This window comes from Hipposideros armiger, unplaced genomic scaffold (genome assembly GCF_001890085.2).
Source record: "Hipposideros armiger isolate ML-2016 unplaced genomic scaffold, ASM189008v1 scaffold_750, whole genome shotgun sequence".
Taxonomy (NCBI): domain Eukaryota; kingdom Metazoa; phylum Chordata; class Mammalia; order Chiroptera; family Hipposideridae; genus Hipposideros; species Hipposideros armiger.
In genome coordinates, this window is record NW_017732100.1 from 230,663 (window position 1) to 249,544 (window position 18,882).

An 18,882-nucleotide genomic window follows, 5' to 3' on the forward strand; every position below is an offset into this window, starting at 1 on the left:
AAGAAGAAGGTGTAAGTGACAGAGCAGGTGGCACGGCGAGGCGGAAGCCTGACCAGCGTCGGGGCTTGTAGGTCACGTGACTGGCTGCCTGTCCCGAGGTCACTGGGGCGCCAGCTATATGATGGTGTCCCACCTGGCTCTGGAATCCTCTGGGAAACTTAAAAACAGACTCAGATTCCTGGGCCTCCTTTGAGAATCCCCCAGAAGGAATCTTTGGCAATGGAGAGTGGCATTCTGCATTTTTCAAGGTACCTCTGTGGGTCCCCCTGCAGCCGGCTCAGCACCCATCTGCTGGTGTACACGTGAGAATGGCTTCATGGTCTCTGCTTTCGGGATAGAGAGACACTGACTCAGGAAGGTCAAGTGAATTCCCAGATGGCGGCACAGTAAGTCACAACAGACGTTGCCTGTGTACACACATCGAACTCAATTGATCAAGGACGGGACACAACTTTAAAGGTGTGGGGAGACCTGTGCCCCAAACATTCTCCAGTGACATGCAAGTTCTTCCCCTTGGCGCACAGTGTCTTCCTCAGCCAGGTTCTGAGGAACCTTCCTGCTCAAATATTTCTCATCCTTTCCCTTTGCATATGTTTCACTATTGCTGCACCTTCCACTTAACACCCCACCACCACCTTCTCCACCAACCTCCTCCAAGAATCAGAGGACTTGGGTTGGTTGATGCATTCATTTCATACAAAAATATTGAGTCGCGACAGTATTCTTGGCCCGGAAGCAGCAGGGGCTGGGGGAACGGTGTGTTCTAACACACACGCGAGGCATCTTCCCTCACGGCCTTCCGGCCTGTTACAGGAGACGAACGTTAATGAAGTAATCATACGTGTGAATATAAAATGTGTAAATGTCAGAGGAGGGAAGGAAGGAAGGGGGGGAGAGGGACAGGAGGGGGGGTCGAAAGGCCCAGGGAAACCACCATCCATGTGTCTGCAGGGGACTCCAGACTCTTTTCCAGGCTTGCATATCAAAATAGCTATATGTATATGTGTGTTGGAGACGATAGAATATTATTTTACATATTGTTAAAAAATAAAATCTGTAACTGTATCAGATAAAAAGCCTCTGTCCTTTAAACCACTCTAGAAATTGTTTGGTCCCTTTTTAATGACACCGTAGAACCCTGATTTAAATTAGGTTAGGTTCATATCTAAAATACGTCTTGTACAGAGAAGTGTGTGACGAATGTGAACTGAATTGATCAGAGATGTGATGTGGGGCATTTCATCTTGTGGAGGATTTGAGAGGGGGCTGGTTCCAAGTAAACCAGCTAAGAGGTTAGTGTAATAGTCGCCAAGAGGGCCGATTCGGTGACACTTTAATCAAGTGCCACCTTTACACTGGGGACTTTATTTAAATCTTTCTGTGTAAAAATCCAGTTCTCTTCTCAGCATGTCCTGAGGCCTAACAAATGCAGAGACCACATGCATAGAACAGGTGGCAGGGCGTCCCTGCCTGAATCTGGTCATCGCTTTAGCCCCTGACCATAGCACAAGGTGACAGACGACACATAAAGAAAAGGCCTGTGGCTGGCGGTTTGGGACCGGGTTTGTGCATCATCACAAACATCTAGAAACAAATCTCTAACCCCCCACTGCAAATGCACTTCAGGGGATCTCAAAGCCATAGCCTTTCATCCGTGGCTCTAGGAGGGCCAAGCCGAAGCCATGGGGAGAATCCCGGGTCTGAGTCTGGAGGGCAGGATGTGCTGTCCATCCCCATAATGACTGCACATGCGCAATGAAAACGATGCGGCACCGCCAATAAGCAGGGCGACAGATCCCATCCAGAGCCTCTTGCTCCAGTTGCTTTGATGTTGCTTTGCCTCTAAGGCAGGATTTCTATTATCTTGGAGAAGAACTGCCTCTAATTAGTGCAATAACATAATTGTTCCCCAGGGCAGAATTCTTAGTAACAGAGCAGATAGCTTTGCAGCAACTGTAGGAGATACCCTGCGGGCAGGCTTGCCATTAAGAGCCCAGTCCGGATACTCTGCCCCCAGCAGAGAAGCGAAGCGCCTGGAGCAATAACCTTACCTCTCCAGGTGAGGACTGCACAACCTTCTGGGCAAACATCTGCCATCGCCCTTGTCTGCCTCCCAGGCAGCCAGCGTCTTTAGGCAGGGCTTTCACACCTTGGACAGGGCACACGTGGAGTGTCGCTGCCCCGTGCTGGGACTACCCTCCATGCACTACATGCGTGTCAACTCTTCCAGACGCCTTCGGGAAGGGAGGCAACGTAGGGCCACGTTCAGCCTCACTTTGGAAACAGACTTCAAGGTCTCCAGACAAGACACATGAGCTTTGTTCCTATTTGGGTTGAACATTCTCATCCAATGTTAGACTTGATCTGATTATACTGTGGGGGCTCAGGCAAACCTAAACATGTATTTCAGCCTGGTTAGAAATGCCATATGTAATCTTATTGTGTCTTCCAAACCGGCCACAGTGCTCCACTCAAGGTTCCCAAGTCCAGTGCCATCTTGGAAGCGCCAGGAGCTCCAGGAACTCTCCTGCTCCTTGGTTTCTGTGCGCTGCGTTCTCCGGGTTGTCCTTCCTGAGTCTCCTCTCTCAGTCTCCCCAGCGAGCTCTGCTTCCACCCACTCTTTGCCTGGGGCTGTTCCTCTGGGTTCTGTCCTTCGCCCTCTGTTCACAGATGTTCCCATTCTACACAACTCGCTCTGGATGAACTTATTCGCTCCGTGGCTTCCTGTCTCCCGATGATTTCGTCTCTGTCTTGACTCTCCTGAACTCTGACCTGCGTATCAATTTCCTGCTGGACATGGATGTACTGAGCACACACTCTTACCAGGCCTCGTCCCAGATGCTGGTGGTACAGAACGGAACAAAACACACACCGAGGGCCCAACAGGACCACAGGGTCCCTCAAGGCAGAAGAGGGAGGTGGTGTGAGGTGGACGTGACTTGCCACTGCTGGTTCTGAAGACAGAGGAAGGGGAACCGTGAGCCAAGCGATGCAAGGGACATCTCGAAAGCAGGAAAGAGATGACAGATGCTCCCCTAGAATCTCCAGAAGGAACGCACGATTTTAGCTCAGTGAGAACCACTTTAGGCTTTTGATGGCCAGGACTGTTAGGTATCCAATTTGTATTAAGCCAAACACACACACACACACACACACACACACACACACACACACACACACACACACACACATATTTTTGTTCTCGTGGAATTTACATTCTGACTGGTTGGAGGGTGGAGAAGACATAACAAAATACAAAGCGTGGTATGTTAGATGGTGATAAGAACAATGGAAAATAGAAAGCAGGGAAAGGGAGCGAGGGTTTTATAATTTGAAATAGTTCCATGGGGAAAGGCTTCGCGGAGAAGGTGATGCTTGAATGGGAATTCCCATTTGAATGTGACATCTCCACTGGCGGGCACCTCAAAATGAACATGTTAATATTAATCTCTTCACTTTCCCCTCTCAGAATGGCTCTTTCTATCTTCAGGATTGTGGCAAGGGCACTGCCACCCACCACCTGCTTCCGTTGGCCTCCCAGGAGTCATTTTCTTTTTTGTCCTTTTTCACTAAATACATCATTAAGTCTTTTAAATTCTACCCTTTCTTGCCTCCTTCCTCTCAGGAGACTCACACCATTGCCTGGGCTGCAGCCTGCAGGCGGCCTCTCCAACCTTGCCCCACCTGGTTCCTTCCCCACGTCGCAGGCAGAGCAATCTTTCTGCAGCAGGCGTATGACGGGGCACTCCCCTTACATAAAATCCTTCAATTCTCTCCAGGGTCTTCTAGCTCAAGTCTAAACCCTGCAGAAATAAAATTCAAGGCCTCCACGCTCTGTTGCTGGGCCCCATGTTTCACTGCTCCTTCTCAGTATATCACCTTTATCACCTATGCCCTAGGAGGACTGAAACACGTAGATTGTTGTTTGGCCGCTCGGCCCTTGCCCCTGTCTGTGATTGCTTGGCGGGCTGGGTTTCTGTCTCCTCTCTCTCCATCCCCAGGGCCAAGTAGGGGCCCAGCAGCGCAAGCACCCGATGGACACCGCGTTCTGTGAGCGAAGTTGGAGTGGGCCCCTGGGGCAGGATGTCAGGCTGCTAGGCAGTCATGCCTCTGGCGGGCAGGCTGCAGGTTTGAGAGTCTTTTCGGAAACATTCAGTGGCATATCTATACTTGCTTAATATCCATTAGCTTGACACAACGGATCAGCCCAATGTCTAAAAGGGAGGAGAGAACGTCTCCAGCATGAGTTAAGGATAAGAAATCATTATTTAAAATTAACCAGACTTGAGTCAATGGAATTGTAACAGATATGTATGATATGGGGGGAGAGCTGGGGGAAATGGGGCGGCGGATTGGGGGAAGGGGGCTGTCACTTTGAGGGGTAAAAAGTATAACTATTGCACTGTGTTGTACACCTGAAACTAATTAAAAAAAAAAAGCAAAGGTAATTATTTTTCTGAAAAAGAAATTAAATTAAATTAAACTAGAGCAACACTTGACTCATTTCTTCAGCTTCAGTGAGAAGTAAAATATTTTTTCTAAGTACATTTTCCAGATAACTAGATTTATCCCTTGAAGCACTAAGTTACTTTTTAAAAATAACCCTTGGGAGGGAGTGGTCTTTCCATGCTGTACATTTACTGCTTTAGTGATCTAAGCTCTCTGAAGATAATTTATCCTCTTCAGGGGTAGAATGTAACAATAATTATCATCCTTTGCCACAGAGATAAATAAAGCTCCTTATTTCCTTATTTTTAATTATTTTCAATTTTGCCAGGAAGACCCTGAAGGAAATGATCGGGACAGTGAAAGGATGTCAAATGACGTCACAGGAAGAACACCAGGGACATCTGGGCATGGCAGAGAAGTGAAAGGGACAGGAGGAGAACCTTGGGAAGGGGACAGTGTCGAAGAACTGGCTTTGTTAGTATAACTTCAGAGGGCAGAGAAAAAACAATAGTGGAAGTTACAAAGACAGAGGCTATGCAGAAATAATTGAACAATTTCGTTAGGTGTGCATCTCAGGCGTAACCGGGGATGATGGAACAGGGTCCAGCCGTTGAGGGGATGGGTCCCTGTCCTGGAATGAGCGCTAGGCTTTGTGACACAGCAGGAATGGTCACATTCTGCCTAGCTTGCATTCATTCTCCTTTTGAATTTTGGGGATTTCAAAATTCAGAATTTGGAAGGCTGAATTTTGTCCCATCGTCAGTCCATGTGGTCTGAGGTGGAGTGATCCACGTGCCTCTTGGGAGAAGCACGTGACTCACGCCCCCCTATTCAGTGCATCGCATCCCCCTTGAATGTGACTGGTTCAGGGAAGGACGCTAAGGCAGGTTCCATGGCCGTCTCTTCTGCCATTGCTGTAAGAGGTTAGAAAGGAGAGCGAGTCTGGGGCTGCTGGCAGCCCTCCTGCCCCCCCGGAGGGGAGAGCCCGTGGGAAACTGAGTCAGCCCAGAAGACAGTGCTGCAGAGAGGCACACAGAGTGAGATGGAGCTCTGATGACAGCCTGATGACACCGGAACCCTGTCACACCTTAAGTCACAAGCCACCCCTGGTCTCCTCCTCATACCCTAAATCACAAGCCACCCCTGGCCTCCTTGAAGATGGGGGCCAAAGAACCCCCTTTTGTACTGAAGCCAGTTCTGAGTTGGGTCTCAGTCACCTGCAACTATGAGGCCATCCCAGTTGATACATGGTTTTATGTCTCCTTATCTTCTAGGATTCTAGGTTGTCATTAAGGATTCTGGCTCTTCCTTTATTCTGATGTTTTTGTTTCTAATACATCAACTTCAGTTTCATCTGCCTCAAGGCCTTCTGTTTAGAAACCAACAGTAAACAAACTTATCAGCCTTATTCAGTTAGTGGGCTTCATTGCTCAATTAATCCCAATGATTTTATTGCTTTGATGGTGACTAGAGGCCTCTCCTGAGACCTAAAGTACTTGTGCTTTGTGACAGGTCCTCCCTATTCTAAATGTCTGACATTGCACACACTCTGCCTGCTGGTGAGCATACAAGAAAACAAGACATGTTTTATTTATAGAGATATGCTGCCTACACAATAACAAAGCTATAAAAAATGAAGATTAAATCTTTCATTAAATGCTTGGCTTACTATGGATACGGCCGGTGTGAATATGATTTAAATTTCTAAATGCTTGAAAAACCAAAATAAGTACATACAAGTATACTTTTAATAGTCCCCATGTTCACATGAGACCAGCATTGTTGAACCTATAGCCACCAAAATAACTATAATGTCACCATATGATTAAATGAGATTAAAAAACTTTTCAATGTTTTAAATGTTGCTTCTTATAATTTTATTGTAAACTCTTTTGTAAGCAATTAGTTAGAATTGAAATTAAATATCACTTAATAAGTAGTGTTTGGCAAAGTCTTTCAAACCATAGACTTTAGGGAGCATACAACTTTGCTTCAGCAAAACTTTGTTTAGACCAGTATTTGGTACTTATGAGATTAATTTTTGTTATTCAAATGTAAAAGATTTGCCTGTTGATTCTTAAGATTCCACACTTCAAAAGACAATTAAGGCTGACAAATCAGTGGATTAGACACCACTAGTCAACACTGGGCACAAAGGCGTTTGCCTTTTGCGTCCGTCTACCAGTGTCAGTCTTTTCCTAAAATAGGAATCCTGAAAGTTTTCACTCATGAGTCCTATGTATGATGACTTTTGCTCACTTATCTACTTAATTGTTTCTCCTTTATCAGAGGGAAAAAAAAGAGAAAAATGGCGGAATGTTTTTTCTGTCAATGAAGCAATAATAGTAAAATCTTTGCTATTTTTTCCCCCTTTTCAGAAATTACGAGATGTTCCATTGAACTTATATCTTTCTCCAAAGTTAAAAGAAACACACGAAAAAACAGTGGTCCATGGAGTATACTCGGGCCATGGAGGTGGGACTCATATTGTACTAACATTAAAATAAAAAATATTAGGTGCTGACACTTAAAAATTAAGATAGTTTGGATAAAAGCCCAGCTTTCTAGCTTCTCTTTCCAAATGAGAAGAGGGGAAGGCACGTGACCTGTATGTACATACGGCAGCCATGTGCTCGAATAGAGTGGCAGGTGTCTGCCCTGGACGGAGTGCATGCTCAAGTCCCACCTCTCTGCTTTATATCACCTTTGGCAAGCGTTTGCATTCACTTACATTCCCGAAATCAATCCGTCTGCATAATACCTTCCGAGGGAGGCTGAAGGGGGGAACAGAACTGTGAGAATACAGCACCCGCGTGAAGAATGATGGGCTGATACTGACAGTTCGGGTCAAGCCTGGTGACACTGGAGGCACAGGTGACAAACAGCAAGACTGGAGGAATGGCGGGGGGTTTCCTCGGTTTACATTTGTCTTTAGTGCCATAGAAATGTTGAAGCCATCTCTGAACCCTATGAATCAAATCAGGAGTAGAAAGAACGCAACATGCAGAGAGACAAGCTTTTGTGGTGAGTCCAGTGGTAGAAACAGTCAATGAAACTCACTTATCAAATAGGATTCTTGCTATTGATAAACCATTTTCCCAAAGGTAAGTTAACCAACTTGGAACAGTGGTTAAGTTGCAGCAGAGGTAAGCCGTCGTAAACAGCGTTCAGATGTAAGCATGTCTCTTGTCTCCTAGGCACACCGTAAGATTGCATTTCCCTGCTGGGCTGAACTTGGGCAGAGCCATGGGGCTTGTGTGGGCCAAGGACACGCGAATGAAAGTGACGTGTCCACGGCTGGGCCACAGCATTAGCCACCCGGGCGTGGAGCCACTCTCTCTCCCTTCTGCGAGCCCAGTGTTCCAGAGTGTGCTACGCCCCTAGCCTTGGCTGTAGAGGGCAGAGAAGCTGACCCCTGGCGGGCGGCCATGCAGTGTGACAGGAAAGTGTCTTTCCTTGTTTTAGGCCAATGGTGTTTGCGACAGTAGCAGAGCTGAGCGTCTCCTGGATGGGGCCACCGTGCTACTCTCACTTCATTCACTCACGGCTTTTTGCATGTCTGTCTATCATCCAGATGATTTAAAAAAATACATTTCCTTTATATCGTCCTCGAATGAAAACTTCCAAAATATAGCCTTAGTCTAAGCAATACCCGTGGTACATACTAGTTCCATTTCAATTATATTTCAATACACCTCAAAATAAATGCGTAACTATTAAAAGTAATCTCACATATTGCATTATGGGACACACGGAGGTAAAATAGGAAAGGAATCTGATGGTTAAGGCTGCAAAATAAGAAATTCTGCTCAGGTATGGCTCCAAATTTGAATGCCATGCCCATATTTAGTGACGTATACACTGCTTTCTTGATGTAGCAGAAATCAGAAAGGAATGTACNCTCCCCTAGAATCTCCAGAAGGAACGCACGATTTTAGCTCAGTGAGAACCACTTTAGGCTTTTGATGGCCAGGACTGTTAGGTATCCAATTTGTACTTATTAAGCCACACACACACACACACACACACACACACACACACACACACACACACACACACACACATTTTTGTTCTCGTGGAATTTACATTCTGACTGGTTGGAGGGTGGAGAAGACATAACAAAATACAAAGCGTGGTATGTTAGATGGTGATAAGAACAATGGAAAATAGAAAGCAGGGAAAGGGAGCGAGGGTTTTATAATTTGAAATAGTTCCATGGGGAAAGGCTTCGCGGAGAAGGTGATGCTTGAATGGGAATTCCCATTTGAATGTGACATCTCCACTGGCGGGCACCTCAAAATGAACATGTTAATATTAATCTCTTCACTTTCCCCTCTCAGAATGGCTCTTTCTATCTTCAGGATTGTGGCAAGGGCACTGCCACCCACCACCTGCTTCCGTTGGCCTCCCAGGAGTCATTTTCTTTTTTGTCCTTTTTCACTAAATACATCATTAAGTCTTTTAAATTCTACCCTTTCTTGCCTCCTTCCTCTCAGGAGACTCACACCATTGCCTGGGCTGCAGCCTGCAGGCGGCCTCTCCAACCTTGCCCCACCTGGTTCCTTCCCCACGTCGCAGGCAGAGCAATCTTTCTGCAGCAGGCGTATGACGGGGCACTCCCCTTACATAAAATCCTTCAATTCTCTCCAGGGTCTTCTAGCTCAAGTCTAAACCCTGCAGAAATAAAATTCAAGGCCTCCACGCTCTGTTGCTGGGCCCCATGTTTCACTGCTCCTTCTCAGTATATCACCTTTATCACCTATGCCCTAGGAGGACTGAAACACGTAGATTGTTGTTTGGCCGCTCGGCCCTTGCCCCTGTCTGTGATTGCTTGGCGGGCTGGGTTTCTGTCTCCTCTCTCTCCATCCCCAGGGCCAAGTAGGGGCCCAGCAGCGCAAGCACCCGATGGACACCGCGTTCTGTGAGCGAAGTTGGAGTGGGCCCCTGGGGCAGGATGTCAGGCTGCTAGGCAGTCATGCCTCTGGCGGGCAGGCTGCAGGTTTGAGAGTCTTTTCGGAAACATTCAGTGGCATATCTATACTTGCTTAATATCCATTAGCTTGACACAACGGATCAGCCCAATGTCTAAAAGGGAGGAGAGAACGTCTCCAGCATGAGTTAAGGATAAGAAATCATTATTTAAAATTAACCAGACTTGAGTCAATGGAATTGTAACAGATATGTATGATATGGGGGGAGAGCTGGGGGAAATGGGGCGGCGGATTGGGGGAAGGGGGCTGTCACTTTGAGGGGTAAAAAGTATAACTATTGCACTGTGTTGTACACCTGAAACTAATTAAAAAAAAAAAGCAAAGGTAATTATTTTTCTGAAAAAGAAATTAAATTAAATTAAACTAGAGCAACACTTGACTCATTTCTTCAGCTTCAGTGAGAAGTAAAATATTTTTTCTAAGTACATTTTCCAGATAACTAGATTTATCCCTTGAAGCACTAAGTTACTTTTTAAAAATAACCCTTGGGAGGGAGTGGTCTTTCCATGCTGTACATTTACTGCTTTAGTGATCTAAGCTCTCTGAAGATAATTTATCCTCTTCAGGGGTAGAATGTAACAATAATTATCATCCTTTGCCACAGAGATAAATAAAGCTCCTTATTTCCTTATTTTTAATTATTTTCAATTTTGCCAGGAAGACCCTGAAGGAAATGATCGGGACAGTGAAAGGATGTCAAATGACGTCACAGGAAGAACACCAGGGACATCTGGGCATGGCAGAGAAGTGAAAGGGACAGGAGGAGAACCTTGGGAAGGGGACAGTGTCGAAGAACTGGCTTTGTTAGTATAACTTCAGAGGGCAGAGAAAAAACAATAGTGGAAGTTACAAAGACAGAGGCTATGCAGAAATAATTGAACAATTTCGTTAGGTGTGCATCTCAGGCGTAACCGGGGATGATGGAACAGGGTCCAGCCGTTGAGGGGATGGGTCCCTGTCCTGGAATGAGCGCTAGGCTTTGTGACACAGCAGGAATGGTCACATTCTGCCTAGCTTGCATTCATTCTCCTTTTGAATTTTGGGGATTTCAAAATTCAGAATTTGGAAGGCTGAATTTTGTCCCATCGTCAGTCCATGTGGTCTGAGGTGGAGTGATCCACGTGCCTCTTGGGAGAAGCACGTGACTCACGCCCCCCTATTCAGTGCATCGCATCCCCCTTGAATGTGACTGGTTCAGGGAAGGACGCTAAGGCAGGTTCCATGGCCGTCTCTTCTGCCATTGCTGTAAGAGGTTAGAAAGGAGAGCGAGTCTGGGGCTGCTGGCAGCCCTCCTGCCCCCCCGGAGGGGAGAGCCCGTGGGAAACTGAGTCAGCCCAGAAGACAGTGCTGCAGAGAGGCACACAGAGTGAGATGGAGCTCTGATGACAGCCTGATGACACCGGAACCCTGTCACACCTTAAGTCACAAGCCACCCCTGGTCTCCTCCTCATACCCTAAATCACAAGCCACCCCTGGCCTCCTTGAAGATGGGGGCCAAAGAACCCCCTTTTGTACTGAAGCCAGTTCTGAGTTGGGTCTCAGTCACCTGCAACTATGAGGCCATCCCAGTTGATACATGGTTTTATGTCTCCTTATCTTCTAGGATTCTAGGTTGTCATTAAGGATTCTGGCTCTTCCTTTATTCTGATGTTTTTGTTTCTAATACATCAACTTCAGTTTCATCTGCCTCAAGGCCTTCTGTTTAGAAACCAACAGTAAACAAACTTATCAGCCTTATTCAGTTAGTGGGCTTCATTGCTCAATTAATCCCAATGATTTTATTGCTTTGATGGTGACTAGAGGCCTCTCCTGAGACCTAAAGTACTTGTGCTTTGTGACAGGTCCTCCCTATTCTAAATGTCTGACATTGCACACACTCTGCCTGCTGGTGAGCATACAAGAAAACAAGACATGTTTTATTTATAGAGATATGCTGCCTACACAATAACAAAGCTATAAAAAATGAAGATTAAATCTTTCATTAAATGCTTGGCTTACTATGGATACGGCCGGTGTGAATATGATTTAAATTTCTAAATGCTTGAAAAACCAAAATAAGTACATACAAGTATACTTTTAATAGTCCCCATGTTCACATGAGACCAGCATTGTTGAACCTATAGCCACCAAAATAACTATAATGTCACCATATGATTAAATGAGATTAAAAAACTTTTCAATGTTTTAAATGTTGCTTCTTATAATTTTATTGTAAACTCTTTTGTAAGCAATTAGTTAGAATTGAAATTAAATATCACTTAATAAGTAGTGTTTGGCAAAGTCTTTCAAACCATAGACTTTAGGGAGCATACAACTTTGCTTCAGCAAAACTTTGTTTAGACCAGTATTTGGTACTTATGAGATTAATTTTTGTTATTCAAATGTAAAAGATTTGCCTGTTGATTCTTAAGATTCCACACTTCAAAAGACAATTAAGGCTGACAAATCAGTGGATTAGACACCACTAGTCAACACTGGGCACAAAGGCGTTTGCCTTTTGCGTCCGTCTACCAGTGTCAGTCTTTTCCTAAAATAGGAATCCTGAAAGTTTTCACTCATGAGTCCTATGTATGATGACTTTTGCTCACTTATCTACTTAATTGTTTCTCCTTTATCAGAGGGAAAAAAAAGAGAAAAATGGCGGAATGTTTTTTCTGTCAATGAAGCAATAATAGTAAAATCTTTGCTATTTTTTCCCCCTTTTCAGAAATTACGAGATGTTCCATTGAACTTATATCTTTCTCCAAAGTTAAAAGAAACACACGAAAAAACAGTGGTCCATGGAGTATACTCGGGCCATGGAGGTGGGACTCATATTGTACTAACATTAAAATAAAAAATATTAGGTGCTGACACTTAAAAATTAAGATAGTTTGGATAAAAGCCCAGCTTTCTAGCTTCTCTTTCCAAATGAGAAGAGGGGAAGGCACGTGACCTGTATGTACATACGGCAGCCATGTGCTCGAATAGAGTGGCAGGTGTCTGCCCTGGACGGAGTGCATGCTCAAGTCCCACCTCTCTGCTTTATATCACCTTTGGCAAGCGTTTGCATTCACTTACATTCCCGAAATCAATCCGTCTGCATAATACCTTCCGAGGGAGGCTGAAGGGGGGAACAGAACTGTGAGAATACAGCACCCGCGTGAAGAATGATGGGCTGATACTGACAGTTCGGGTCAAGCCTGGTGACACTGGAGGCACAGGTGACAAACAGCAAGACTGGAGGAATGGCGGGGGGTTTCCTCGGTTTACATTTGTCTTTAGTGCCATAGAAATGTTGAAGCCATCTCTGAACCCTATGAATCAAATCAGGAGTAGAAAGAACGCAACATGCAGAGAGACAAGCTTTTGTGGTGAGTCCAGTGGTAGAAACAGTCAATGAAACTCACTTATCAAATAGGATTCTTGCTATTGATAAACCATTTTCCCAAAGGTAAGTTAACCAACTTGGAACAGTGGTTAAGTTGCAGCAGAGGTAAGCCGTCGTAAACAGCGTTCAGATGTAAGCATGTCTCTTGTCTCCTAGGCACACCGTAAGATTGCATTTCCCTGCTGGGCTGAACTTGGGCAGAGCCATGGGGCTTGTGTGGGCCAAGGACACGCGAATGAAAGTGACGTGTCCACGGCTGGGCCACAGCATTAGCCACCCGGGCGTGGAGCCACTCTCTCTCCCTTCTGCGAGCCCAGTGTTCCAGAGTGTGCTACGCCCCTAGCCTTGGCTGTAGAGGGCAGAGAAGCTGACCCCTGGCGGGCGGCCATGCAGTGTGACAGGAAAGTGTCTTTCCTTGTTTTAGGCCAATGGTGTTTGCGACAGTAGCAGAGCTGAGCGTCTCCTGGATGGGGCCACCGTGCTACTCTCACTTCATTCACTCACGGCTTTTTGCATGTCTGTCTATCATCCAGATGATTTAAAAAAATACATTTCCTTTATATCGTCCTCGAATGAAAACTTCCAAAATATAGCCTTAGTCTAAGCAATACCCGTGGTACATACTAGTTCCATTTCAATTATATTTCAATACACCTCAAAATAAATGCGTAACTATTAAAAGTAATCTCACATATTGCATTATGGGACACACGGAGGTAAAATAGGAAAGGAATCTGATGGTTAAGGCTGCAAAATAAGAAATTCTGCTCAGGTATGGCTCCAAATTTGAATGCCATGCCCATATTTAGTGACGTATACACTGCTTTCTTGATGTAGCAGAAATCAGAAAGGAATGTACGTTATGAATTTACTACGTGTGTGGCTATACCATCTATAAACCATACCAGGTTTGTTTGCAAAATAACTAATAAGGACACCCGCCAGTGCAACGGTCTCATTTGCACACGCAAATCCGAAGGCGTACAGGCGGAAGCACACCTTCACAGGCTTCCCATTGAGTCAAGCGCCTGACCTTTAGCATCAATTAAAATCATTATGTATACAGCTGGTGAATGTTATGGGCGACACAGACTTATGCATAATTACCATTTTCCAGTAGACTGAGTAGATTACAGAAAGGGGTGGGGGGCATTTTATAGGGGTGCCAGCTAAGAAAAGTTCTTAGAGATAGCTGCTGTTTGGTGCAATCTGGCCTAAAGCCCCAAACAACCCATCTATATCTATATCTATATCTATATCTATATCTATATCTATATCTATATCTATATCTATATCTATATCTATGTCTATATCTATACACACACACATATATATATATATAATATATAATAAATAGTCTTTCTAAATGTAATTCAAGTATAATAAGAAACACACAGGTGAAAAGTGTAGTTATCAGTGAGAAAAAAACTGTTATTTCACCAAGATGTGATTAAAATCATGTTGTTTGCAGAATGGGTTTTGGAAATAGAGATATTTAGCTTCAAAAAAGGAAAGAAGGAAAGACGAAAAAGAGGCATAACAGCCATTACCAAACACTGGAGGGTTGTCATAGCCAAGAAGAATTGGATTTATTTGTTTACGCACAAAAAAGAAGTAGGATGGAGAAAAGTGGGCATTTCTACAAATAAATTTTAGGCTAAAATTAAGAAGCACATTTTTGGGCACTCATCTTTGGGCAGCTCTAGCGGCTTTAGCACAGATCACATGACCTCTGCAGGGAGGGCTTTGCAGCATCTTAATACCAAGGATTATAAAGACCAATTAATTTACCACCCTTTCCCAAAGCTTCAGCTCTTTGACTCACATTTAGTCCGCAAATAGCAGAGAACCATTAATAACACACCAAGAAATTATTACAGGCTAATCAAATATTAAAAACATTTCAAGAGCGTACCTTTCGTTTTCTCTTAGCATGTCCCTTCCTCTCTTCCAGGTGTAGACAGGTTTCGGAGAGGCTTTTGGCTTACACTCAATGACCACTTCACCTCCCACTTTGACAAGAGTCACCCTTTTTAAGAGGGTTCTCGAAAAATCTGGACTCACAGCTGGAAGAGAAGATAGAAAATAATTATTGTGGGAGGTTTCTTTTTGTAACATACTTATTGTTTCCCCAGGCATCAAAGGGAGGAGGTTAATTTTTTTTCTAAAGTAAAGGGGAGAAGGGAAGTAGCATCCTAAGTTTTGATGGGTTAAAATTTGAGGTGTGATTTATAGACGGCAAAATGTGCCAGTTGTAAGTCTACCGCCTCATGAATTTGGTATAATCCATCCCCCATGAAGACCAAGGTATGGAACAGTCCATCACCCTGTTGAGCGATTCTTTTAAAAAGAATCTGTGTTTCAGTTCAGAGAAATAAGTGGGTCCTTAGAGCAAATTAAGCCTGAAATGTCGCCGGTGACAAAAATGACAACACTGAAGGTATCCTACTTTGGGCACCTCATGAGGACACAGGGTTTCCTGGAAAAGAATAATACTGGGAAAACAGAAGGCAGCAAGAAAAAAGGAAGACCAATTATTAGGTGATGAACTCAATAACAGAAGCCCTAGGCTGAGTCTGCAGGAGCTGAGCACGGCTGTGAGGATGGGGCATGGAGGCATTACTCATTCATAGAGTCACCAGGAGTCACAGCCAACTCAATAGCACGTCTCACACACACACACACACACACACACACACACACACACACACACACACAATGGAAAGACAAAACAAGAAAACCCATGAGGCATTTTTCTGATTGTGTAGGGTAACACACACCCTTTGACACAGTTGTGCCTCTGCTCTGTGTGTGTCACCACCGGAGAGCGTGCTGCAGTGTCCCTGTCATCACCTTCTGTGAGCTCCTAGAAAAACAGCTTTGTTCAGCTTTCTCACCACCGCGTGGCTCATGCAGGAGAGACTGTGGCTTGCTCTCAGAAAACTCCATTCCAAGCTCACCACTAGTGTCCTAAAAAACTCACGCATGTTGACACCAAATAAATATATAGTTTTGTGGGAATAACAGCAAAGAATTAGTTCTTTTCTAAAACAAAAGATACATATCTGTTTTGTGGAAGGAAGATAAGAGATGCCTTTGAAAAATCTCCATTTGCTTCTGAGCTAATTGAAGTAGCGTGTTGTAGGACCTGCTGTGAGCAGGGACTTCTCTCTTGGAATTTCAAATCTGCCACATTTAAAACCCCTGACTTCCTACAAGTCGACCTGATGGAATTTAAGATTTCAGAGCATGCTGAGTGTGAGATTTAAACACTAACCACAAACTTACAGGAGGGCGGTGTGTGTGTGTGTGTCTGTCTCTGTGTGTGTGTGTGTGTGTGTCTGTGTATCTGTGTGTGTGTGTGTGTGTGTGTGTGTGTATGTGTAGAATAAGGGTCAGTTTCTTACATGTACCCAAACCATATGCTAATCATTAAAAAAAACCACACACACAAAAGAAAAACAAACAAAAAACAAGCTCCAGTGGAAGCAAGTTAAGTCTTTATGAAGTGCTTTTGCTGTGGAAAGATTTTCAGTCATTTCCTAGAAGGAAATAAAGACAGGAAGGTTACTTTCAGTGGGGCGATGCAATGTACACCTGGGGCTGGTTTTACTTGGTGAAGGTGAAATTAAGTAGATAAATCAGTAGGCAAATGAGATCCCAGTCTGTGTACCTCGGAAACATGAGGGGCGCCCCCGATTCAGTTATTCTATAAGTGCAATTAATAAGCAGAGTGCAAGCACAGATGCTTCTCTGTAATGAGAGCAACACACTCCTGGCTTCATCTGCCAAATCGCAGAGTAACATTACAGGCTTATGAAGAAGACAGACCTACTCAATATTCATGTAACAAGAACGCTAACAAAAGCAATAACCATCCTAGGAAATACGTTACCATGATTCGGAAGACAAGTTAAATTCCTAATAGAGAAACCCTACAAAAGTGCAGGGCTTGTGTGCGTGTGCGTGTGTGGGGTGTGCGCGTGGGGTGTGATGTGTGTGTGTATGGTGTTTGTGATGTGTGTGTGTGTGTGCATGGTGTGTGTGTGATGTGTGTATGGTGTTTGTGATGTGTGTGAGTGTGTGTGATAGTGTGTGTGTGATGTGTGTGTGGTGTGTGTGTGATAGTGTGTGTGTGATGTGTGTGTGATGTGTGCGTGTGTGTGATGTGTGCGTGTGTGTGGTGTGTGTGATGTGTGTGGTGTGTGCGTGTGTGATGTGTGTGTGTATGATAGTGTGTGTGTATGATAGTGTGTGTGTGTGATGTGTGCATGTATGATAGTGTGCGTTTGTGTGATGTGTGCATGTATGATTGTGTGTGCGTGTGTGTGTGATGTGTGCATGTGGTGTGTGTGATGTATGCGTGTATGATAGTGTGTGGTGTGTGATGTGTGCATGTGTGTATGATAGTGTGTGTGTTGTGTGAGATGTGTGCGTGTGTGATGTGTGCATGTGTGATGTGTGCATGTGTGTGATATGTGTGTGTGTGATGTGTATGATAGTGTGTGTGTGATATGTGCATGTGTGGTGTGCGCGTGTATGGTGTTTGTGATGTGTGTGTGATGTGTGCATGTATGATAGTGTGTGTGGTGTGTGCATGTGTGATGTGTGTGTATGATAGTGTGTGTGTGCGCGTGTGTGTATGATAGTGTGCGTGTGTGTGGTGTGTACATGTGAGTGTGATGTGTGTATGATAGTGTGTGTGTGATATGTGTGTGTGTGGTGTGTGTATGGTGTGTGTGGTGTGTGTGTGTGATGTGTGTGTGTGTGATAGTGTGTGCATGTGTGGTGTGTGTGTGTATGATTGTGTGTGTGTATGATAGTGTGTGTATGATAGTGTATGTGTGCATGTGGTGTGTGTGTGCGTGTAGGATTGTGTGTGTGTGTGATAGCGTGTGTGTGTATGATAGTGTGTGTGTGTGTGGTGTGTGTGTGCGTGGGGTGTGCATGTATGAAGACAGCCTGAGGGAAGAGGGGAGGAGGAAGAGTGCAGACTGCTGAGCTGGGAAGGACGTGCAGACGCACACAGGCCGGGCCATGTTGGAGTTCACGGCCAAACCGAGCCGAGGACGGATGCGGGGTGAGTGGGAACCAGGGCGGGCCGTTTCGGCCTTGGCGAGCTGTGCCGATGAGCTGGTGGGCTGGATGTGATTGCTGCAACTGGGGAATACGTGAAGAGTCGGCACCTAAGTGACACCGCCCCTGGCCCCCAGGCACCGGTCCCAGCTCCGCCGCCTCGCAACACAGAAGGGTGGTTGTGACACAACACTCACTCTCATTTTAGGAAAATGCCTGAATTGATGCATTAATGTGAAAAAAAATCAACTCCAGAAGATTTTTAAAAAGCGTATTTTGTGAAATAGATACAAATCCATATCACACAAAACTCTTTTCTTAAAACTGTATCTTGCTACACACATATATTTTCATCACTTTCAACTGACATTTTTCATCTGTTTAGGAGGAATTCTGCAGTTGCATCTGAAATGAGTTTACATAAATCAAACTGTGCACAACACATGGGCGTATTTGTCAAAACAAGCCCTATATATTGTTTTTACGGAGTTTGAAACAGCATCATATCAGCCACGCAGAAGGTAGAACACGTTCCCATTTCAAAAGCACCTGTGCGGTAGTATTTATGTACATATTATCTTTTGAATATCCTAGAGATAAGACTGGCTTGGAATACTTTTCGCTAATAAAAATGGAGTTACAAATTCAAATCTTTTCCCTTTGTTTATTTGCTTAACTTACTTCTAGTTAGCCGCCTCTGAAGGTCTACCAGTTGCCACCATGAGCTGCAGCGGGTTCCAGGGCAAAACTGCCAGGTTTCCGTCTGTTTCTGATATTTGACCCATTAATGGATTTCTTCAGTCTGCCATTTGTGACCATCTATTGTACCTGAGATGCTCTTAAACTTGTGGGATGATGCTTTTCCCTGCCTGGACCCTATATTTATTCTGATTCCCAGACTCTGCTCTGGAGAGGCTGGAGGGAAAAGTGAAAGGAGCCTGGTCGATTCGACATTCAGAGAGAGTGATGTTTTCAAAGTTATTGGTAAGGTCCCCG

General features: G+C 44.7%; 1 protein-coding gene across 1 annotated transcript in view; it reads right to left on the reverse strand.

Annotated features, from left to right (window-relative positions):
• LOC109373897 (contactin-4) overlaps positions 1–18,882 on the reverse strand; it is a 289,091-nt gene that overhangs the window by 117,749 nt on the left and 152,460 nt on the right. The window contains 1 exon segment of the mRNA XM_019628144.1: positions 14,726–14,876. Coding sequence (XP_019483689.1) covers positions 14,726–14,876 — 151 coding nt within the window.